The 25105-nt window shown below is 50.0% G+C and overlaps 1 protein-coding gene across 1 annotated transcript; it reads left to right on the top strand.

The window, feature by feature from the left end:
* The first annotated feature begins 16849 nt into the window (after nucleotides 1–16849).
* On the top strand, nucleotides 16850–24903 carry LOC118617033 (proline-rich protein 2-like). Its single transcript, XM_036242529.1, has 3 exons — nucleotides 16850–16880; nucleotides 18173–18257; nucleotides 24093–24903. The coding sequence occupies exons 1-3, from the start codon at nucleotides 16850–16852 to the stop codon at nucleotides 24901–24903; spliced, it is 927 nt and encodes a 308-aa protein (XP_036098422.1).
* The last annotated feature ends 202 nt before the right edge of the window (nucleotides 24904–25105 follow it).

Raw genomic sequence — 25105 nt, 5'->3', positions numbered from 1 at the left:
CTTAAAAGCAGCAAAAGAAAGATAGTTACCTAAAATAGAGCTCCCATTAGACCGTCAACTGATTTCTCAACAGAAATTTTGCAGGCCAGAAAGGATTGAGATTGGCACAAAATATTCTCAGTGATGAAAATCAAGAACCTGCAACCAAGTCTACTCTACCCAGCAAGGCTAACATTTAGTACTGAAGGAGAAATAAAGAGCTTCTCAGACAATAAAAAGCTAAAGGAGCTCATTATCACCAAATAAGTATAAGAAATGTCAAAGGGCCTGCTTTAAGAAGAAAAAAAAAAGCATAGTTATAAAGAATAAAATAACAATAAATATGTACCTATCAATCACTTTAAAGGTAAGTGAATTAAATGCTCCAATCAAAAGATATAAGGTAGTTGATTGAATAAGAAAACAAGACCCATGACTGGCTAGTGTGGCTCAGTGGTTCAGCATTAACCCATGCACCAAGAGGTTGCCGGTTCAATTCCGGGTCAGGGCACATGCCCAGGTTGTGGGCCAATCCCCAATGGGGGGGCCTATAGGAGGCGGCCAACCAATGTTCTCTCTCATTGATGTTTCCATCTCTCTCTCTCCCTTCTTCTCTCTCTAAGAGCTTCTAAAATCAATGATGTTCAAACTAAAAAGCTTCTGCACAGCAAAAGAAACAAAATGGAAAGGGAACCCACTATATGGGAGAGCATAACTGCCAATGATACATCAGATAAGAGGTTAATTTCCAAAATATATAGAGTACCTACACAACTCAACAAAAGGAAGACAAAGAACCCAATTTAAAAATGGGCAGAAGAGCTAAACAGACACCTCTCCAAACAGGACATACATATGGCCAAGAGACATATGAAGAAATGCTCAACATCACTAATCATCAGAGAGATGCAAATTAAAACGACAATGAGGTATCACCTCACACCTGTCAGAATGGCCGCCATCAACAAATTATTAAACAACAAGTGTTGGCGAAGGTGTGGAGGAAAGGGGACTCTAGTACACTGCTGGTGGGAATGCAGACTGGTGCAGCCACTATGGAAAACAGTATCATATTACCTCAAAAAATTAAAAATTGAACTGCCATTTGACCCAGTGATCCCACTACTAGGAATACACCCTAACAAGCCTGAACCACTAATTGGAAAGAATATATGTACCCCTGTGTTCATAGCAGCACTGTTTATAATAGCTAAGATCTGGAAACAGCCCAAGTGTCCATCAGTAGACGAATGGATAAAAAAGCTGTGGTACAGACTTCCGGGCAAGATGGCGGGGAGGTAAACGCGGTATCATGTCCTCCCACAACCACATCGAAGTTACAACTAAACTACAGAACAACCATCATTCAAAACCTCCTGACATCAAGCTGAATGGCAGTCCTACAGCTACGCAATTAAAGCAGGAGCCACATGGAGACTGGTAGGAGGGCGGAGGGGACGGGCTGGGCCCACACCCACGTGTGGCGGATAAAAATCAGGAGGACACCTCGGCTAGAAAGGTCCTTCCTGAGGACTGAGGGGTCCCCGTCCCACACCAGGTGCCCCGCTCAGGGTCCCAGTGCCAGGAAGAGAGTCCCCATCACTTCTGGCTGGAAAACCAGCAGGAACTGAGGCTCAGGGAGGCTGAGGCGGCTGGAGCCCCAGGCAGCTCCTTAAAGGGCCCGCGCACGGACTCATCGGACTCTCTCCCTCTAAGCTCGGAGGGGAGGCAGCTCGAGGGGCACCAGAGACATACAGGGAAGAACTGAGCTGTTTGGCACTGGAGTGAGCGCTGGAGAGGGGGCTTTCTCTGAGACAAACGTGCTGTCAGAGGCCTTTGTCCCTTTGGTGAGCCCTTCCCTGGGGCGGCAGACAGTCGCCATATCTAGGACAACAGCAACCTGGCTCACACTGGTAGACCCGCCCTGGTGACTCCCTGAGGCCCCGCCCCACCCAACTTTCAGGCCCACCCAAGCTGTTGCCAGTTGCTTAACCATAGGATTGGCCTGTCTTGGATCCTGCTTCAGGTTTTCCTGAATTCTGTCAAACAAGCAGCATCTGGTCTCAGATAGCCCCATGCCTCTTGTTAAGTAATACATAGAAACTAACACAGAGAGGCAGCCAAAATGAGGAGACAAAGAAACAGGTCCCAAATGAAAGAACAGAACAAATCTCCAGGAAAAGAACTAAGCAAAATGGAGATAAGCAACCTAACAGATGCTGAGTTCAAAGCACTGCTTATAAGGATGCTCAATGAACTTAGTGAGAACCTCAGTGAACTTAGGGAGGGCCTCAAGAACATAAAAAAGGACCAGTCAGAAATGAAGGATACACAGTCAGAAATGAAGGAGGCACTAACTGAAATAAAGAATAATTTACACAGATCAATAGTAGAGTAGGTAAAGCCAAGAAGCAAACCATTGATTTGGAATCTAAGGAAGCAAAAAACACCCAATCAGAACAGCAAAAAAAAAGAATCCAAAAAAATGAGGACAGCGTAAGGAGCCTCAGGGACAACTTCAAGCGTGCCACAACATTCGCATCTTGGGGGTGCCAGAAGGAGAAGAGCGAGAACAAGAAATTGAAAACCTATTTGAAACAATAATGGCAGAAAACTTCCCTCACTTGGTGAAGGAAACAGACATACAAGTCCAGGAAGCACAGAGAGTCCCAAACAAGATGAACCCCAAGAGGCCCACACCAAGACACATCATCATCAAAATGCAAAAGGTTCAAGACAAAGAGAGAATCTTAAAAGCAGCAAGAGAAAAGCAGTTAGTTACCTACAAGGGAGTTCCCATAAGGCTGTCAGCTGATTTCTCAAAAGAAACTTTGCAGGCTAGAAGGGAGTGGCAAGAAATATTCAGAGTGATGAAAAGCAAGAACCTACAACCAAGATTACTCTATCCTGCAAAGCTGTCATTTAGAATCGATGGCCATATCAAGAGTTTCCCAGACAAGGAAAAGTTAAAGGAGTTCATCACCATCAAACCGTTATTATATGAAATGATGAAGCATCTTCTTGAAGAAAAAGATAAAATATATGAACAGACAAAATGGCAATGAATACATATCTATCGACGATGGAATCTACAAACAAAATGAACGGGCAGAGCAGAAATATTCTCATAGATACAGAGAACATTTTGTTGGTTGCCACATGAGAGGGGGTTGGGGGAATGGGCGAAAAAGGTGAAGGGATTAAGAAGTACAAATTCATTGCTAGACTGACAAACCTCAAAGGGAAAGGGGTTGGGGGGTGGGAAGAAATAAACCAAAGAACTTATATGCATAACCAATGGACACCGACAATAGTGTGGGAAAAGGCGAGAGGGGGGCAGAAGTGGGGAAGAGGGGGGTCAATGGGGGAGTAATGAGGAACATCTGTAATACATTCAACAATAAAGATTAAAAAAAAAAAAAGCAGTGGTACATATACACAATGGAGAACTATGCAGCTGTATGAAAGAAAGATCTCTTATCCTTTGAGATGACATGGAGGGACCTGGAAAGTATTATCCTAAGTGAAACAAGCCAAACAAAAAAAGACAAGTATCACATGACCTCATTTATTTCTGGAATATAATGAACTAAACAAATTGATGAACAAAATAGACCCAGAGTCATAGAAGTAGGGTACAGACTGACAATCCTCAGAAAAGGAGGGGTGGGGGGGAAGGAAGGGATAAACCACAGAACTTATATGCATGTACATATAACCGATGGACATAGACAACAAAGCTGGGGACGGGGTGAGGGGGATGGGGGGAAAAGATAAATAAATTATTTTTATTAATTTATTTTCTGTAACAAAAATAAATTAATAAAAATAAATAAATAAAAATAAAATCAGTGATGTAAAAACAGCTACATCAGTTTTAGCTCAATATGTAGTTATGTTACATTTTGTCACATTGTATGTAGTATATTTGAATTTTTGTATTTCAAGAAAATTTATTTAAATGTTTGTCCAAACTCTGCATTTTTAGCTGTAAAGATATAAACATTTTTTCAGCGGTAGAGCATCGGCCTGCAGTCCAGAGAGACCCGGGTTTGGTTCCCACTAAGGGCACATACCTCGGTTGCATTTTTTCTCCTGCCCTGGTTGGTCGTGCAAGTGGCAGCCACTTGATGTGTCCCTTTCGCGTTGATGGTTCTCTCTCTTTCTTCCTCTGTCTGCCTCCCACTCTATCTGAACAAAAAATGGAAAAATGCCCTCAGGTGAGGATTGAAAAAAAAAAAAGTAGTACATATTTTTGCAGGAAAAAAAAAAGGAAAGTCCTGGCCAATTTGGCTCAGTGGTTGGAGCATCAACCCATGGACCAATGAGTTGTGGGTTTGATTCCCATCAAGGGCATGTACCTCAGTTGCAGTTCGTCCCTGGCCCTGGTCAGGTTGTGCGGGGGGCTATCTATCAATGTGTCTCTCTCACATTGGTGTTTCTCTCTCTCTCTCTCTCCCTTCCTCCCACTCTATCTGATGATAAATAGAAAAAATGTCGTTAGGTGAGGATTAAAAAAAAAGGAAAAAACTGAAAAACACACAAACACATGGTGGCCAAATAACATGTTAATAAACAATGACTGGTTAACAATGAGATGAAGTAAGAAATCAAAAAACACCTTGAGGTGAATGAAAAAGAACACAACAGCCCAAAATCTATGGAACACAGTAAAAGTAGTCCTAAGAGGGAAATTCATAGCATTACAGACCTACCTCAAGAAACAAGAAAAATCTCAAACTATCTAACCTTACATCTAAAGGGACTGTAAAAATAACAACAAAGCCCAAAGTGAGTAGAAGAAAGAAAATAATAAAGATCAGAGCAGATATAAACAAAATAGAGTCTAAAGAAAAAAACACTGCAAAAGAGCAATGAAACCAAGTGATGATTCTTGGAAAAGATAAAGAAGATTGAGAAACATTTAACAAGACTCATCAAGAAAAAAAGAGGACTCAAATAAATATAATCAGAAATGAAATAAAAAAAAGTAACAAATGACACCAAAAAAAGCCCAAAAGATTATAAAAAAAATATTACAAACAACTATATGCCAACAACTTGGACAATCTGGATGAAATGAATAAATTCCTAGAAACATACAATCTTCTAAAACTGAATCAAGAAAAAACAGAAAATCTAAACAGACCAATTACAACTAATGAAATCAAAACAGTAATTAAAAAAAAATAATAATAACTTCCAACAAAGTCATAGACTGCATACATTCACAGGTGAATTTTACCAAAGATTCTAAGAAAAACTAACACCTACTTTTCTCAAATTTCTTTCCTTTTCAAGAGGAGGGAAGACTCCCAAGCTCATTTTATGAGGCCAGTATTATCCTAATTCCAAAACCAGATAAAGATACTACAATAAAAGAAAATTATAGGCCAATATCCTTGATGAACATAGAACTAAAATCCTCAACAAAATATTAGCAAGCTGAATTCAGCAATGCATTACAAAGTTTATACACCATGATTGAGATTTATTTCTGAGATTCAAGGTTGGTACAATATCAGCAAATCAATCAATATGATACCCCACCTGCAGCAAAGGAAGGATAAAAATCATATGATTATATCAATAGATGCAGAGAAAGCATTTGACAAAACCCAGCATCCATTTCTGATAAAAACTCTCAGCAAAGTGGGAAAAACAACCTACTTCGACATAATAAAGGCCATACATGACAAACCCACAGCCAGCATTATGCTTACTGAGGAAAAACTAAAAGCATTTCCTTCAGATCAGGAAAAAGACAGGGATGTCCACTCTCACCACTCTTATTCAACATAGTACTGGGAGTTCTGTCCGCAGCAATTAGACAAAAAGAAGAAATAAAAGGTATCCAAGTTGGAAAGAAAGAAGCAAAACTGTCAATATTTGCAGATGACATGATACTGTATATGGAGAACCCTAAAGATTCCACCAAAAAAACAACTAGAACTGATAAAGAAAATCAGTAAAAGAGCAGGATACAAAACATTCAAAAATCGATGCCATTTTTATACACCAATAATGAACTATCAAAAAGAAAAACTGAAAAACAATCCCAGATACAATTGCATCAAAAAACAAAATAAAATACCTAGGAATACATTTAACCAAGGAGGTAAAAGACCTGTATACTTAGAAAATCATCAGACACTGAAGAAAGAAATTTAAGAAGATACAAATAAATGAAAGCATATACCTTGCTCATGGAGAGGAAGATTTACTATCATTTAAAATGTCCATACTACCCAAAGCAATCTACAGATGTAACATAATTCCTATCAAAATATCAATAGCATTTTTTACAGAACTAGGACAAATAATCCAAAATTTTATGTGAAACCACGAAGGACCCCAAATAGCCACAGCAATCTTGAGAAAGAAGAGCATAGTGGGAGGTATCATGCCACCTGATATCAAACTATACTAGAAGGCCATAGTAATCAAAACAGCATGGTATTGGCATAAAAACACACATAGATCAATGGAACAGAATAGAGAGCCCAGAAATAAACCTGCACCTATATACTCAATTAATATTTGACAAAGGAGGCAACAACATACAATGTGGTAAAGACAGCCTATTCAATAAATGGTGTTGGGAAAATTAGCTACTACATGTAAAAAAAATTAAACCAGACCACCTTCTTACACCATATACAATAATAAACTAAAAATAAATAAAAGGCTTAAATGTAAGACTCAACACCATAAAACTCCTAGAAGAAAACATAGGCAGTAAACTTTCAGACATCTCTCTTAGCAATATTTTTTCTAATATATCTCTTTGGGCAAGGGAAAAAAATTAAAAATAAACAAATAATACAACATCGACCTACTAAATGGGAGAACACATTCTCCAATAATATATTCCATAAAGGGTTTATACCCAAAATTTATGAAGAACTCAGACAACTTAACACCAGCAAAACAAACAACCCAATTCAAAAGTGGGCAAAAGACCTAAATAGACACTTCTCTGAGGAAGACATACAGATTGCCAATAGACATATGAAAAGATGCTCAATGTCACTAATTATCAGAGAAATGCAAATTAGAACCACAATGTAATATAACCTCACATCTGTCAGAATGGCTATCATCAATAGAGAATGCAGATTGGTGCAACCACTGTGGAAAACAGTATAGAGGGTCCTCAAAAAATTAAAAATGGAACTACCTTATGACCCAGCAATTCCACTTTTGGGTATATATCTCAAGAAACCCAAAACACTAATTCAAAAGAATATATACACCCCTATGTTTATTGCAGTGTTATTTACAGTAGCCAAGCTATGGAAGCAACCCAAGTGCTCATCAATAGACAGGTGGATGAAAAAGCTATGGTACACATACACACTGGAATATCCCTCGGCCATAAAATAGAATGAAATCTTACCATTGGAGACAGCATTTATGGACCTAGTGCATTCTGCTCAGTGAAATAAGTCAGAGAAAGAGAAATACTATATGATTTCACTTATATGTTGGATCTAAAGAACAACATAGATGAACAACAACAACAAAAACAGACTGCTGGTTGCCAGAGGGGAGGGACATTGGGGGGATGGGTGAAAAAAGTGGAGGGATTGAGAAGTACAGAGCGGTAGTTACAGAATAGTCACGGGATGTAAAGTACAACGTAGGGAATGCAGTCAATAATATTGTAATAACTGTGTGGTGCCAGGTGGGTTATGGAAATATCAGGGAGAACAGTTTGTAAAGTATATGATTGTCTGACCACTATGCTGTATACCTGAAACTAATACAAAATAATAGTGAATGTAAATTGCAATTGAAACAAAATTTTTTATTGCAATCCTTAGCCTGATACCACCTTAGGGATTGAGGTTGAGAGTTCATAGCAAAAACTGTCAGGGAAATGAGAAAATGTCCCTGCCCCTCCTTCTCCGGGGGAAGTGGAGGGAGAATGCCGTGGGGTGCTGGGGGCGCGGGGTGCTGGGGGCGCGGGGTGCTGGGGGCACGGGGTGCTGGGGGCGCGGGGTGCTGGGGGTCGCGGGGTGCTGGGGGCGCGGGGTGCTGGGGGCGCGGGGTGCTGGGGGCACGGGGTGCTGGGGCCGCGGGGTGCTGGGGGCGCGGGGTGCTGGGGGCACGGGGTGCTGGGGGCGCGGGGTGCTGGGGGTCGCGGGGTGCTGGGGGCCGCGGGGTGCTGGGGGCGCGGGGTGCTGGGGGCCACCGGGCAGAAGAATGGTTTCGAATGAGTCCTCAGGCGCCTACCCTTTCAACACACCACTTCCACGGACCCACAGTCTCAGCACGAAAAGTCGCGATCCTAGGAATCAATTCTTCACAGGCATTGGGCCCGGGGTTCGCGGGGCGAGTCTATGTGATCCCCAGGAGGAAACCTATCACTGAACTAAATGCAAGTTCTTTCTGAGATCAGAACCCAGAGTTGTTCTAAATCTAGCAAAAGGCCACCCAGATGCCTCCGCTCCCCAGGGGATTTTTGGCCTTGGCTTTCTTAATCGGGGAGCTTCCCCAGGGTTGGCGCATCTGGTGTGTTGAGGCCGAGGGCTGGGCGCTGCTGTCCCTCGGGCAGAAGGCCTGCTGCCCGGCGGGGTCTCAGGCGGGAGCGGCCGGTGCGGCCGCAGGACCGCGGTGGGCACAGGGGCAGGGAAATCCTAAACCGTGAGCCCGCGTCCTCGCCAGGTCGTCAGGTGCTGAGGTCTGGGGACTCCGCAGGCTGGGCCACAGACCGCCCTGCTCCTTCGTGAACGCGGTAACTGGAGGTGGCGGTGTCTCGGGCGCCGACCCCCGCCCCAGGTGGTCACGCGCTTACCCGGGCCTTCGTGCGGCTCTGAACGCGGGCTGCCCTGAATCCCAGCGCGTGTCCGCAGACGCACAGGAACCGGAGCGCAGCCCACGGGGCCAGGCCCGAAACCCCAGCCCAGCGAAGCCGTCGGTGCAGTGCTCTAGCACAACTACAGAGAAGCTGAGGTTCAAGTAACGGGCCCAAAATAAACGGTGCCTTGGTTTTCTGAGGTGATAGCTTTAGAACATTATTGGTTTTGAAAATCTAAAACACAGCAAACGAGATTCTTTTTTTTTCAATTGTTTATTTTTATTCCTCTCTGACTATGCCTGATAGCTCGTGAAATGAGAGATCACGGCATCCCAGGGCTCCTTATTAAATCCACACACCAAACATTTCTAAATAACTCTATAGACTACACTGCTGACAATAAATATTTTAGTCTGAGAAATAAATATGTTCAATGTTACATTTATGGTTTCAGGATAAGCTGGCTCTCAGCCTCTTGTGCTTTTCATTGTTTCCCAGAAAATCCCCAAAGAAAGATGTTGAGGAAGTTTTCAGAAAGAATTTAATGAGTTATCAACTCAATAAATGGGCAAAAGATAAGTACACCCACTTCACCAGCAACCAAGTCTTTGAAAACCTCCCCAGCAGGAGCGCATTCTCTGCAGGAGCCGGAAGGGACTCGCCAGACCTGCGGCCTCAGCCCGGGACCAGCGGGGCGCAGGCAGAAGAGGCGGAATCCGGCTGCGGCGGCTGCAGGGCTCGGGCCTGGGCCTCTGTTCGTGTTCTCTGCCGGCTCGCTGCCCGCCTGGGACTCGGGGAGCTGCCCAGTGATTCTCTCTCCTCAGTCCGAGCAAGTGGTTCTGACGCAGCACCCTGACTCATCCCGCACTGACCCGAGGGGGGCACACGGCTCAGCCAGGGCGAGACCTCCAGCGGCCTCCGATTCCCTCCTAAAGCATGGAGCTGCTAGCACAGCCTGCTTCACTGACCTCTTGCGAAGAATAACTTGTAAAAATGCAGTTCTTCAGAACTGAGTGGCACAAAGCAAGTATGTGTACGTGGTTGTTTTTTTTTTAAATTTATCTTTATTGTTGAGTGTATTACAGATATTCCTCATTTTCCCCCTATTGACGCCCACTTCCCCACTCCTGCCCCCCTCCTGCCTTTCCCCACACTGCTGTCTGTGTCCATTGGTTATGCATATACGCATATAAATTTTTTGGTTTATTTCTTCCCACCCCCCCAAGCCCCTTTCCCTTTGAGGTTTGTCAGTCTAACAATGAATTTGTACTTCTTAATCCCCTCACCTTTTTCACCCATTCCCCCAAACTCCCTCCCAACTGGCAACCAACAAAATGTTCTCTGTATCTATGAGAATATTTCTGCTCTGCCTGTTCATTTTGTTTGTAGATTCCATCGTCGATAGATATGTATTCATTGCCCTTTTGTTTGTTTATATATTTTATCTTTTTCTTCAAGAAGACGCTTCATCATTTCATATAATAATGGTTTGATGGTGATGAACTCCTTTAACTTTTCCTTGTCTGGGAAACTCTTGATATGGCCATCGATTCTAAATGACAGCTTTGCAGGATAGAGTAATCTTGGTTGTAGGTTCTTGCTTTTCATCACTCTTAATATTTCTTGCCACTCCCTTCTGGCCTGCAAAGTTTCTTTTGAGAAATCAGCTGACAGCCTTATGGGAACTCCCTTGTAGGTAACTAACTGCTTTTCTCTTGCTGCTTTTAAGATTCTCTCTTTGTCTTGAACCTTTTGCATTTTCATGATGATGTGTCTTGGTGTGGGCCTCTTGGGGTTCATCTTGTTTGGGACTCTCTGTGCTTCCTGGACTTGTATGTCTGTTTCCTTCACCAAGTGAGGGAAGTTTTCTGCCATTATTGTTTCAAATAGGTTTTCAATTTATTGTTCTCGCTCTTCTCCTTCTGGCACCCCCAAGATGCGAATGTTGGCACACTTGAAGTTGTCCCTGAGGCTCCTTACGCTGTCCTCATATTTTTGGATTCTTTTTTTTGTTTTTGTTTTTTTGCTGTTCTGATTGGGTGTTTTTTGCTTCCTTAGATTCCAAATCAATGGTTTGCTTCTTGGCTTTACCTACTCTACTATTGAATCTGTGTAAATTATTCTTTATTTCAGTTAGTGCCTCCTTCATTTCTGACTGTGCATCTTTCATTTCTGACTAGTCCTTTTTATGCTCTTGAGGCCCTCACTAAGTTTGCTGAGGTTCTCACTAAGTTCATTGAGCATCCTTATAAGCAGTGCTTTGAACTCAGCATCTGTTAGGTTGCTTATCTCCATTTTGCTTAGTTCTTTTCCTGGAGATTTGTTCTGTTCTTTCATTTGGGACCTGTTTCTTTGTCTCCTCATTTTGGCTGCCTCTCTGTGTTAGTTTCTATGTATTACTTAACGAGAGGCATGGGGCTATCTGAGACCAGATGCTGCTTGTTTGACAGAATTCAGGAAAACCTGAAGCAGGATCCAAGACAGGCCAATCCTATGGTTAAGCAACTGGCAACAGCTTGGGTAGGCCTGGAAGTTGGGTGGGGCGGGGCCTCAGGCAGCCACCAGGGCGCGGCTACCAGTGTGAGCCAGGTTGCTGTTGTCCCAGATATGGCGACTGTCTGCCGCCCCAGGGAAGGGCTCACCAAAGGGACAAAGGCCTCTGATAGCACATTTGTCCCGGAGAAAGCCCCCTCTCCAGCCCTCGCTCCAGTGCCAAACAGCTCAGTTCTTCCCTGTATGTCTCTGGTGCCTTTCAAGCTGCCTCCACCATGCTGGAGCCTGGAGGGTTCGAGCCTGAGTAAGTCCATGCGTAGGCTCTTTAAGGAGCTGCCTGGGGCTCCAGCCGCCTCAGCCTCCCTGAGCCTCAGTTCCCGCTGGTTTTCCAGCCAGAAGTGATGGGGATTCTCTTCCTGGCCCTAGAACCCTTAGCAGGGCATCTGGTGTGGGACAGGGACCCCTCAGTCCTCAGGGAGGACTTTCCCAGCCCAGGTGTCCCACTGATTTGTATCCGCTACACGTGGGTGTGGGGCCAGCCCGTCCTCCTCCGCCCTCCTACCAGTCTCGTGTGGCTGCTGCTTTAATCCCGTAGCTGTAGGACTGTCATTCAGCTCGGTGTCAGGCGGTTCTGAGTGATGGTTGTTCTGTAGTTTAGTTGTAACTTTGATGTGGTTGTGGGAGGTACCGTGCTTACCTCCCCACCATCCTGACCGGAAGTCATGTGTATACATGTTTTTGAACCAGGTGTAGATTTAGCCAAAATAGTTTGGCCAGTGTGGCTCAGTGGTTGAGCATCGACCATGATGCACCAGGAGGTTGCTGCTTCGATTCCTGGTCAGGGCACATGCCCAGGTTGTGGGCCTGATCCCCAGGGGGGGCGTGCAGGAGGCAGCCAGTAGATGTTCTCTCTCATTGATGCTTCTCTCTCTCCCTCTCCCTCCTCTCTCTCTAAACATTAATAAAGAAAACAAATATGTTTTTTTAAAAGCCAGAGGAACAGGTAAGAGTCGGCGCGGCAATGCTGTTCCAGTGCCTTCCAGTGGTCGTTGGCACCCCAGCGACACAGGGCCCACTGCACCTGGGAAGCTGCAGAGCACCCAGGAGAGACTGTCTGCACTGACCCACGATGCCTCCGAAAGCTTGGAGACTGTGCCCCGACACAGCTTCTGTGTGTTTCCCGGCCCTGCAGCTTTTTCAAGCGCCTGAGACAAATGCAGAACCTTGATCCCTTAAGCATTCATCTGTTTGAGTATTTTCTTCTCACCAGCTGTAGGCCCCTGTTCACGCAGCTGAGGACCAGGCTAGGGGCGTGCTAATTCTGTCACGAAGAACGAGCCCAGAAGAGCAAAAGCTGCAAACCCGAGGAAACCCTCAATGCCAGACTCATTTTTGGAAGAAAAGGTCACTTACCTTTTCTAAACGCTAAAAGGAAAAGCTAAAAGGAAATGGAATGCAGGCACCTGGAGAATGCCCCTTCATTAAGGTACCCAGACCCGTTAGAGAGCATCACACACTTTCATTTGCAAAGCCATCCCACAGCGTCCTAGCCCCTGTCACTGCAAACGTGCTGGACAAGGTGAACAGAGAGCCCCCTGGGCAGACACGGGGGTGGGACGGAGCCCCCGGCGCTCCAGGGCCTTAGAGCAGAACCAGCTCTTGGACCGAGTGAACATTTTCCTGCCGGTGTCAGTGACTCTGAAAGTCAATGCTAGTCTGCTTAGTCTTTGTCATCAGTTGTGATACCTGAACCCATCCTGTTTTCAGACCTGCAGCCTACAGCACATTCTGTGAACCAGTCGCCAGTCTGCCCTTGGCTTGTCTCCAGCAGCACGGATGAGGCTGTGGCCGGCCCTTCCAGGGCAAACACAGATTCCTTTCAGGGGAAGGTGCTACTGGAAGAGGGTCCAGGTCTGGGCACATGGAAGGGACACCTGCAGACTTCCTGCTGTCTCTGTGGATCCAGACACCTCTTCCCAGGCCCAGAGGGCAGGGGGAGGATGCCTCTTCCCCAGCCGGGAAGGCTGGTCGGTCACCCTGCGACTCCCGCAGGAGGTGCCCAACATACAGACGAACTCACTAAGTACTTGTAGAGTTAGGAGGACAGTGAGGAGGGTCCCGCCCCAATTTCTCCCCGCAGCACAAAAGTGACCAGTTGGATGTGGTTCCCCAGTTTAGGCTCAGGCCTCTGCAGGAGGCTAGGGTGCCCCAGGCCCAGGGTAGGGGAAGTCGGGCACTCCAGGTTCGCCCTCTGCGGGTCACACCCCTCACCCTGGGCACAAAGACAGACGTCCATGCAACCAGGGATGGGCGCTTTCTTTGCAGGGTTTCAAAGTGTGTGCAGCCCCGAGCTTCAGCCACCGCCCCTTCAAGGGTTTGTCTCCCTAGTCGGTGGAGGAGCGGACCTGCGCGCATCCCTGTAATGTCCATTCTCTGCATCCGCCCCCATTCTTCCGGCCACAGCACAGAGAACGGACTCTTCAGAGACTTAACCCATTTGTGTTAGCATTTTTCAATATTATCCCTACAGGAAACACTTTGCTACCATCTCCAGCTGCCCTTTCTGGTGCAAATATTCTCATCCGCTGTGCATCCCGAGAGGTCCCTTTCCTGAGAAAGATGTTTACCTTAGGTATGTGTAACTCCCAGGAGTCTAAAGTACGATCACAAAGCTATTCATTAACATGGTGGTTTTAGCTCCGCCAAAGCAGAAATCACATGACTACTAAGTCTTTTAGGATATTTGTCTTGGTGTAGCTTTCCTTCATTCCTCTATGTGAAGAGGTCTTGTTGTAGACTGTATCTTGAACCTACCAGGGGACCCCAGAAATGAGGTCTACATGGCATTTTATTAGCCCAACAGATTATGTTCATGTTGGAGAGTGAGAAAAAACAAATTGATTGCAGACTTGTAATGTTCCAAAGCTTTTCTTTGAGGCTGAATCAGGACGAGAAGGCCCAGCCCGGGCAAGAAAAGTGCCAGGCTCCTGGGTCTGCTCCCACAGGGCTCGCTTCTGCCCTGGAGAGCCCAGAAAGTTTGAGAAACCAACTCGGAGAGGTTGCCCACGGATTCGGAGTTGGTTTAGATGGTGGCTCTCACGCTCGAGCACCTGTCGTAATCACCTGGAGAGCTGGGTGAACCACACATTGCTGGGCCCCGCCAGAATTTGACGTGGGTGGGCTGAGAATCTGCATTTCAAACCAGTTCCCAGAGATGCTGCTGCTGCTGCTAGTCTGGGGACCACACTCCTAGAACCACTCGGGTTCCAAGATGGGTCACTGTTTTAGGACACTCTTCCAGGTCACTAAGAGCGCAGTGACCACCAGCTCTGATGGACACCCCAGTCCAGCTGCTCTTCGAGCTCCTGGCCTTGACTGTGAGCCCCATCCTTTAGGGTCCAGTCTTCCCTGGACGAGCCCCCAGCCCGTTCCCTCTGACCTTAGGGCCAAGTGCTGTGCATGCAGCACCCAGCTTAAGGTCAGGGCTCACGGACTCGGCTGTTTTCCCCGCCACCAGGATCAGCTACATCATTCATGGGGCCCCTTTTTCAAAAATTATTATGAATTTAAGTACAGTGACAATAGAGTATTAAACCAAGCATACACCTCTCTTCCCAGAGCTTGGTCTCTGGGCCCCCACTACCCACAACAGTGTGTTCTGATTCTTCCTCGTGTCTTCACACATGAACACATCCTCCCTCCACACCATGCTCCACCTCCTCGGCTCCACAAATTCTGCTCCTCAAAAAGGAGGTACTGGTATATTTTTGAAGAAAAATTTTAAAAACAAATCAAAATTATAAAGTTCAATGTATTTTTTTAATCCTCGCCCAAAGATATGTTTTTCACTAATTTTAGACTAGAGAGTGAGAGAGAGAAACATCAACATGAGAGAGAAACATTGATCAGCTGCCTGCCACATGCACCCTGACCAGGGATCGAACCTGCAACCCAGGCATGTGCCTGACCGGGAATCGAACCCACCAACCTTTGGTGTATGGGACAACACTCCAACCAGCTGAGCCACACTGGCCAGGGGCCTAAAGTTCCATATTTTTTATTAGAAATTTTTTGATACAGCATATTCCACTCAAAGGGACTTGTCCTCCAGTGGATAGCTCTCTTAAAGTTCTGTGATCTCACAGTGCTCAAGGTGTGTTCACTGACACAGCATTTGTACTAAAAGAGGGGACCATACAGCTTAAATGTCTATCAATAGTAGTTCAAGAATGAGGCACATTTATAGGTAATGACAAGGATGTATATTGAAGATATAGTAAGTATACAAAGCACGCTGAAATGTGTGTGTGTGTGTGTGTGTGTGTGTGTGTTACTGCATGAATAGAAAAAATTCAGGAAATCTAAACAAGAAATTGTTAGCCATTACCACTGGGAATTTATTATTATTATTGATTTTTTTTAGAGAGAGAGAGGGAGAGAGACAGAAACATCGTGTGAGAGAGGAACACTGATTGGCTGCCTCCTGCACGCCCCCTACCAGGGATCAAGCCCACAACCCCAGCATGTGCCTTGACCAGAAGTCAAACCAGGGATATTTTGGTGTATGGTAGATGCCCAACCACCTGAGCCACACTGACCAGGGCAACCACCAGGAATTTTGACATTATGATGTGCACGTTCTATATTAAAATTTGTATCATTTATTATCTTTGAATATATGTAGAACTAAAACATACATGAGACCCCCACCCAAACTCTTCATCCAGAAACCCTGACCCCCAGCCAGGGCTCTTTCTCCAGCCCCTCCTTCCAGCTGTGCCCCCTCCCTGTGCGCCCCACGCTGGCGCCATGAGCCTGTGCCCCCTCCCTGCGCGCCCCACGCTGGCCCATGAGCCTGTGCCCCCTCCCTGCGCGCCCCACGCCGGCGCCATGAGCCTGTGCCCCCTCCCTGCGCGCCCCACGCTGGCCCATGAGCCTGTGCCCAGGCCTGCGCGCCCCACGCTGGCCCATGAGCCTGTGCCCCCTCCCTGCGCGCCCCACACTGGCCCATGAGCCTGTGCCCAGGCCTGCGCGCCCCATGCTAGTGCCATGAGCCTGTGCCCCCTCCCTGCGCACCCCACGCTGGCGCCATGAGCCTGTGCCCCCTCCCTGAGCACCCCACGCCGGTGCCATGAGCCTGTGCCCCCTCCCTGTGCGCCCCACGTTGGCGCCATGAGCCTGTGCCCCAGGCCTGTGCGCCCCACGCTGGCGCCATGAGCCTCTCAGGGGCCTGATCGCAAGGAGACTGCAGCCGAACCTTCGGCAGCTGACCAGGCCAGGGTGGCTCCGTGGTTGAGCGTTGTCCCATGCACCAAAAGGTCACCAGTTCAATTCCTGGTCAGGGCACAAGCCCAGGATGCAGGCTGAGCCCCAGTAGGGATGAGCAGGAGGCGGCCAATGGATGTTCTCTTTCATCAATGTTTCTCCATCTCTCTCCCTCCCCCTTCCTCTCTCTAAAATCAATAAAAACATTTTAAGTAAATAAATAGGCTCCATTCCCCTCAGAAATGGGCTCCTGTGGAAACCTGGTAACACTATGGAAAGGAGGAGAAGCATTTATGGAAGGCCTTACGCATGGAGTGCCGTATTCAGACGCCGCTCGGAGGTGAGGGGTGCATCCTTCGCTTCAGCTTGGACTGTATGGAACAAACGCCCCAGCACCCCAGGGCTGGAGAGCTAGGTTGACTGACGGCCGCCAGCCCCGCCTCCCAGGTCCCCGTCTCCCGCGTTGGGAACGGCGGATGGAGATGCTGGCGTAAGGACACCAGCGAGCGAACCCCCGTGTCAGGGGCTAAACGCGGAGGTTCACTTGTTCACTCAGCCAGGTCCAGGGTGGAGGCTCCTCCGTGGCAGACTGTCACCCAGGGCCCAGAGTCCCCGTCTTCTGGCTCTGCCCTCTCCGGCCCTGGGAAAGGGGAGCATGCAGGACTCCGAGGGGCTGCATGGGCCCTGGCCGGCGTGGCTGCTGGCTGGGCACTGGCGCGGCACCAGGAGGTCCCAGCAGGGCACGTGCTCGGGTGGGGCTCGATCCCTGGTGGGGCGTGCAGGAGGTCCCGGCAGGGCACATGCTCCGGTGGGGCTGGATCCCTGGTGGGGCGTGCAGGAGGTCCCGGCAGGGCACATGCTCCGGTGGGGCTCGATCCCTGGTGGGGCGTGCAGGAGGTCCCGGCAGGGCACATGCTCCGGTGGGGGCTCGATCCCTGGTGGGGTGTGCAGGAGGTCCCGGCAGGCAGGGCACATGCTCCGGTGGGGCTGGATCCCTGGTGGGGCGTGCAAGAGGCGGCCCGTTGATGTTCTTTCTCACATGGATGTTTCTCTTTCCCTCTCCCTTTCTCTCTGGAAGTCAATAAAAATAAATTTTTAAGGAGAGAGAGAGAGGTCGTACAGGCCTGCAGGTCAGGCCTGGAAGGGAAGAGTAAAAATCACATTCCCGGGGCCACAGAATTGGGCCTCACACCCACCTAGGTGTATGGGAGGCTGGGGTGAGGGTGTGACGGCCAGAACAAGGGCCCCAAGGATTCTCAGCTGACCCAGGCCCTGTCCTCTGTGCTGCATGCCCAGAGGGGTCCGCGGGGTGACTAGGTTCAGAAACTGGAGATGGGTGGCTGTCCTGGATTCTGTGGCAGGCACTGCAACCAGAGCGTCCCAGTGACAGAGGCAAGAGGGTCCCCGTCACTGAAGGACACGTGAAGGTGAAGTGACATCAGAGTGGTGAGCTGGCGACAGGGCCCAGCGAGCAGCCGCCTCTGGACGCTGATGAGGGCGAGGGAGTGGACTCTCCCCAGCAGCCCCAGGAGGCCCGAAGCTGCCAACCCCTGGATTTTAGTCCCCTGACCTCCGGACTGTGAGAACAGATCGGTGTAGTTTGAGCCACGAGCTTGCAGCACGTTGTTACAGCAGCCGTGGGACGAGCACAAGTGGCCTGGCAGGAGCTGAGGACAAAGCAGCAGCATGTGGCAAGTGCCAGCCGCCTGGTGCTCGGGTGAGCCCACCACACCCTGGTACCGCTGCCCACTCTGGTCCAGCCCCTGTGGCCTTGCCTCTGCCCGCGGCCTGGCTGCCCTCCCACGGGTTGCACCAAATGCCAGTTTCTCTCCTTGGATGGCACAGTGGTTTTCCCAAATTGTAGGTCAGATCACATCAATCCCTCTGCCGGACTCCCGCAGGTCCAACAGGAGAAAGTCCTGTGCTCTGCTGGGCACTCCAAGGCCTCTGTGACCTGGCTCCTATCTGCCCTCCATCCTTACCCCTCAAAGGTCCTGGGGCAGTAGTGCCAGGAGCAGAGTCAGAAGAAGTGAGAGGCCAGATTAGGTGCTGGAAGTGGGCCTGGGGCTGACTCCCTCCTTCCCCTCAGCAACCCCATCAGAGCATTGACCCTGCACCAAGAGGTCACCAGTTCGATTCCCAGTCAGGGCACATGCCAGGGTTGTGGGCTCCATCCCTGGTAGGGGACATGCAGGAGGCAGCCAATCGGTATTCTCTCTATCAGTGTTTCTCTCTCTCTTCCTCTCTGTCTAAAATCAATAAAGAAAAAAAATTTTTTTTTAGAAAGAGAGTGAGCCAGGGAGGGCCTCCAGGTGAGGTGGGCTGAGAAAACATGCCCACAGCCAGTGAGGCCGACCCAGAGGGCCTTGTTCTACGTCTGAACAGTGAAAGGGCCCCAATCAAATGGCCCTGGGCCCTGCGGGTCCCCTGAACCGCCCACCCGCATCAGACCACGCATGGAACTCCTGCCGGAAGGCGGGTCCACGCACAGACGCCTGCGTGTGGGCCAGGACACAGGGGCAGGCTCAGGCTGCACTGGTCAGCACAGTGAACAGACTCAGGCAGGACTGAAGGCAGTCATGTCCTCTGTCACCCCCCTGTCCATGTCGTCTCCCCATTACTCCCTCGGTGATGCCCTAAAGTCTGGGCTGTGCCCCTTACCGTCTGTGTCCCTTCCCCTGCCCCGTTACTTCTAAATGGCACTAACTCACTGCCACCATTCTGATCCACGACTTCAGGGTGCGTATGCTCACGATGTCACAGGTGCCATTCTGCATCTGACTGCGTGGTCCTCCCAGCACCAGTCAGGGGCCTCGCAACAGTCCTTCCAGGGACTTCTCCTCAATCTACCAAACTCTTCCCTAGTTTGGGATGTTCGAACTGTGTCTAATTTTCTACAGTTTGCAAATATAGCTTTAATGCCTGAAAAATTTTCCATTAAAAAAAAATTCACTTCCTGCCCTAGCTGGTTTGGCTTAGCAGTTAGAGTGTCAGCCCGCAGACCAAAGAGTTGTAGGTTTGGTTCCCGCCAAGGGCACGTAGCTTGGTTTCCGTTTGTCCCCGGCTATGGTTGGGGTCGTGCGGGAGGCAACCAGTCAATGTGTCCCTCTCACGTCGATGCTTCTGTCTCTCTCTTTCTCTCCTTTTCTCTCCCTCCCACTCTATCTGAAGATAAATAGGGGGGGGGGGGAATGTATCCTCAGGTGAGGATTAACAAAGAAAAAACATCATTTCTTTACACTAGATTCCTAAAAGTGGGATTTCTGGGTCAAACTGTATGAAAATATATAGGAAATGATACATTTTAAAAAGTTGTACCAATTTCAAGTGCAGTGAACAAAGGAAAATAATATCAGGTATTGACATATATTCTCATCATGTAAATATTTAAAAACCATTTCCAATATATTTTTGCTACTTTAATTGGCAAGAAAAACAACAGCATTTTGGAGTTGGAAGGAACCTCGAACCTGCATGTTCCCAAACTTGGCCGCGCATCAGACTCACCAGGAGTCTTCTAGCACCCTGAAGCTGGGGAGGGGGCCGGCCTAGGCCTGCAGGGACGGCGCACAGCCCGGCCCGGGGCGGGACCCTGTCATCTCGGAGAACAAGGACGCTATGAAAGACCAGTGTCTCGTGTCAAAGGCCCAGGAGCCAACTTGAAGCAGCTCCCACTGGCCAGAGAGGAATTCCAAGGATGAGAATTGCAATGGATCAAGCACATCAAAAACACTAAAATCCATGAGGTTGTAACGATACTAACGTCATTACACTTCAGGGGTCTCTTTGGAGGATGGGAGTGATGTCGCAGCACCCAAACACTTTGGGAAACCACTTAGCCGCCTTTCGTACCCAGCCCCTCGGGGAAGAACGAACACCAGGGGGACGTTTCCCTGTGGTGACGCATGAATGTAGGGTGTCACCACGAACCGGAGGAGTGAGGACACCGGCAATGACCAGCACACCGTGCCGGGACGGCCTCTTGTCGAAGCGGGTTCATTACATGAACCATCCTACTTTTTATGTTTGAATTTTCCATAATTAAAAGGAACCGCCCTGGCCGGTTTGGCTTAGCAGTTGGGGCATCAACCCAGGGGCCAGTGCCGGGTTTGATTCCGGTCAAAGGCACACACCTCAGTTGAGGTTCAGTCACCAGCCCTGATCGGGTTGTGAGGGAGGCAGCCAGTCAACGTGTCTCTCTCACATCGATGTTTCTCTCTCTCTTTCTCTCTCCCCCTCCCACTCTGTCTGAAGATAAATGGAAAAATATCCTCTGGTGAGGATTTGAAAAAATAAACAAAGGAATTTCATGTATTTCGGGTCCGAGGCCCCCCCCAGACCTGTAAGCCGGGCTCGTAAGGTGTGACCTGGAACTGAGTCCTGGCAGCTCCTGTGTGATTCTGAAGTCGCTGCTCTGTGGACCAGTGTTTGCAACGGTGATGTGACAGGTGCAAGGAAACTGAGGCACAGCACAGAGCATCTATGCTCAAGCTCATACCACTAGTTCATGGGAAAACCCAAGTTGCCTGACTCTAGCCTCGGGTCCTTTTCAAGATGATAGGCAGCCTCTTGAATGCAAACGCCCCAGAAACAGGGTGCTTTGACCCATGCACGACTGCAGAAGGCACCCTGGGGGTTGTCTAGGACCTTCCATCTCTCTGAAATCAGTCACATCGGTGACCTAATCCATGAGCAACTCAGAATCTGAGGGCAGAGGAGGACCTTGGATCCACACCTGACACGAACTCAAACTCAAGACCTCTGGTTTCATTTCCAAACAAGACTGTACACGGGGCTCACAAGCCTCCCGCCCCTGTCCTCCAACACACAGCCCAACAAGGTCCCTCACGCCCTCAGCCCCGTTCCGCATGTTCCTGCTGCCCCTGCCGGATGGAAGCCAGGATTCCCAGTGCTGGCAAAGGCCTGGTGAAATGCTAATTTCCCGACGTTACAGAAAGTCTGAACAAGTACATTTTTGGAAAGAAAGTTGGTGACATGCATCCCATGAGATTTAAAATGTTTATATTCTTTGACCCAATAATGCCATATCTGGGAGTAATCAAAAAAAATTTTTTGTTTGTTTTTAATCCTCACCCGAGGATATATTTCTATTTATCTTCAGATAGAGTGGGAGGGAGACAGAAACATTGACGTGAGAGAGAGACATCTACTAGTTGCCTCCCGCACCACCCCAACCAGGGCCAGGGACGAACCATAACCGAGGTACGTGCCCTTGACCGAATCAAGCCCGAGACTCATTGGTCCACAGGCCGACGTTCTAACTGCTGAGCAAAACCAGCCAGGGCCAAAAATTTTTTTAAGAATGAAAACAAAATGATAGAACAATGATGTTCATCACAGTATTAGTTAGAAGAGGAAAAAAGTAGAAACCACCAGTTTCGAACATCTCTTGGCAATCCATAGAAAATGATTGTACTTGGGAGCTGTATTTCACAAGTTTGTCACTTGGAAAGCGAGGTCCATCAGGTGCCCCCTTCCTGCAACCCAAACCTCCAGGAGCACAAAGGCTGGGGAAGTTGAACCTGTGCCCCGCCCCAGAGGGACCCGGCCAGACCGCCGCTGCGGGGACGGCTCCCCGGGCGGCCTCTGTCTCCATCCCTCTCACTGCGTATTCCTATCTACTTCCTCAGCTAGAGACGGTCACTTTCCTGCCAAAGGCCCGGACACCGAACGTCCGGATAACCAAATCACCTGGTTGAAAAATAGGTATCTAGTCACAATGGGAAAGGTTTAACCAAAGCATGCTAGTGGACTAGAGCTTTCTGAGATCAGGCAAGTTAGGTAAATAGGACAGAATGCTTCCTACCAAGTGACACACAGCACACACTGAGGTTCTGAGACAGATTGGACCTTCCCAGGGAGACACAGCACACACTGAGGATCTGGGACAGAATAATACTTCCCGGGGACACACAGCAGAAACTGAGGTTCTCAGACAGAATTCTCCTTCCCGGGGAGACACAGCACACACTGAGGTTCCGAGACAGAAGGGTCCTTCCCGGGGAGACACAGCACACACTGAGGTTCCGAGACAGAAGGGTCCTTCCCGGGGAGACACAGCACACACTGAGGTTCCGAGACAGAAGGGTCCTTCCCGGGGAGACACAGCACACACTGAGGTTCCGAGACAGAAGGGTCCTTCCCGGGGAGACACAGCACACACTGGGGTTCTTGGACAGAATGCTCCTTTTCGGGGAGACACAGCACACACTGAGGTTCGGAGACAGAAGGGTCCTTCACGGGGAGACACAGCACACACTGGGGTTCTTGGACAGTATGCTCCTTTTCGGGGAGACACAGCACACACTGAGGTTCTTAGACCAAATGCTCCTTCCCAGGGAGACACAGCACACACTGGGGTTCTTGGACAGAATGCTCCTTTTCGGGGAGACACAGCACACACTGAGGTTCGGAGACAGAAGGGTCCTTCCCGGGGAGACACAGCACACACTGGGGTTCTTGGACAGTATGCTCCTTTTCGGGGAGACACAGCACACACTGAGGTTCCGAGACAGAAGGGTCCTTCCCGGGGACACACAGCACACACTGAGGTTCTAAGAGAGAAGGCTCCTTTCCGGGGCGACACAGAACACACTGAGGTTCTTGGACAGAATGCTCCTTCCCGGGGTACACAGCAGACACTGAGGTTCCGAGACAGAAGGGTCCTTCCCGGGGTACACAGCACACACTGAGGTTCCGAGACAGAATGCTCCTTCCCGGGGACACACAGCACACACTGAGGTTCGGAGACAGAATTTTCCTTCCCGGGGAGACACAGCACACACTGAGGTTCTTAGACCAAATGCTCCTTCCCAGGGAGACACTGCACACACTGAGGTTCCGAGACAGAAGGGTCCTTCCCGGGGAGACACAGCACACACTGAGGTTCGGGAAAGAAGGGTCCTTCCCGGGGACACACAGCACACACTGGGGTTCTTGGACAGAATGCTCCTTTTCGGGGAGACACAGCACACACTGAGGTTCCGAGACAGAAGGGTCCTTCCCGGGGAGACACAGCACACACTGAGGTTCCGAGACAGAAGGGTCCTTCCCGGGGAGACACAGCACACACTGAGGTTCGGGAAAGAAGGGTCCTTCCCGGGGACACACAGCACACACTGGGGTTCTGGGACAGAAGGCTCCTTCCCGGGGAGACACAGCACACACTGGGGTGTTGAGAAATACTGCTGTAAAGAAGTCTCTGTGGCCGTGTTCCTTGCTTACGTGACCACAGCACGTGTTCCAAGCAACACCTCTTACAGGTGCGCTCAGGAGGACGGTGGGCAGCATGAGGACACGGATGCTCTGCTCTCTGGGTCATCATCTCCTCACGCGCCAGTCCGGGTGCCCAATCCTGTGTCCTGAGCCGGTTGGATGTTTAAGGGCTGAAGGAAGTGAGTCTTAGGCTGAGCACTTGGCCTGGTGGGCGGCGGAGGGAATCCCAGAGGGGAGAGTGAGGAGTTGAATTATATTAGAAAGCCGCCGAGCTGGGCAATGCTACGTGACTCGCAGGACCCACTAATCTGCACAGGGAACAGTCCCCCGCGCCCGCGTCTCCGCCGCCCGCGCTCTGCAGTGGCCAGTGCTCCCCAACATCCATCCGCTCCTGCTGGTCCTGCCGGGTCCTCCCTCCGGCCTGGCACCTCCTTCCCTCAGCCAGCCGCGGGCTGCTCTGCCCTCAACACACCACACAGCCCCAACCCGGCCCGGGCAGCCCCTCTGCCCGCAGCAGTCGCCCCACACCAGCCCCGCCGTGTCACCCGTCTCGGCTCACAGCCACCACCCCGAGGCCCCACCACACGCCCCCACCCCGAGGCCCCGACCACACGCCCCCACCCCGAGGGCCCCCCGACCACACGCCACCACCCCGGGGGCCCCCCGACCACACGCCACCACCCCGGGGGCCCCCCGACCACACGCCACCACCCCGGGGGCCCCCCGACCACACGCCACCACCCCGGGGGCCCCCCGACCACACGCCACCACCCCGGGGGCCCCCCGACCACACGTCACCACCCCGGGGCCCCCCGACCTCACGCCACCACCCCGGGGCCCCCCGACCTCACGCCACCACCCCGGGGCCCCCCGACCACACGCCCCCACCCCGAGGCCCCGACCACACGCCACCACCCCGAGGGCCCCCCGACCACACGCCACCACCCCGGGGGCCCCCCGACCACACGCCACCACCCCGGGGGCCCCCCGACCACACGTCACCACCCCGGGGCCCCCCGACCTCACGCCACCACCCCGGGGCCCCCCGACCTCACGCCACCACCCCGGGGCCCCCCGACCACACGCCACCACCCCGAGGGCCCCCCGACTACACGCCACCACCCTGAGGGCCCCCCGACTTCAAGCCACACCCCGAGGGCCCCCGACTACACGCCACACCCCGAGGGTCCCCGACGACCCTATGCAGAGGTCATCCTCACCCACTTTGTCCCACCACCGTTTTTCACTCTGCGTTTATCATCTGAAATCCTCGCATCCGGTTTCCCGTCTGTTCCTCCCAGCAGCGTGCACGGTCAGGGCCAAGGAGAA

This window comes from Molossus molossus, unplaced genomic scaffold (genome assembly GCF_014108415.1).
Source record: "Molossus molossus isolate mMolMol1 unplaced genomic scaffold, mMolMol1.p scaffold_m16_p_5, whole genome shotgun sequence".
NCBI lineage: Eukaryota > Metazoa > Chordata > Mammalia > Chiroptera > Molossidae > Molossus > Molossus molossus.
This window is presented reverse-complemented; position numbering and strand designations above follow the sequence as displayed.

What these genes read in the sequence shown, in the direction of transcription:
- LOC118617033 (XM_036242529.1), top strand. Translation starts at nt 16,850, where the DNA reads ATGGAGTGCCGTATTCAGACGCCGCTCGGAG. An exon ending in TATTCAGACGCCGCTCGGAG is followed by an intron (nt 16,881 to 18,172) that starts GTGAGGGGTGCA and finishes ACGTTGTTACAG; the next exon opens with CAGCCGTGGGACGAGCACAA. An exon ending in GCCAGCCGCCTGGTGCTCGG is followed by an intron (nt 18,258 to 24,092) that starts GTGAGCCCACCA and finishes TAATCTGCACAG; the next exon opens with GGAACAGTCCCCCGCGCCCG.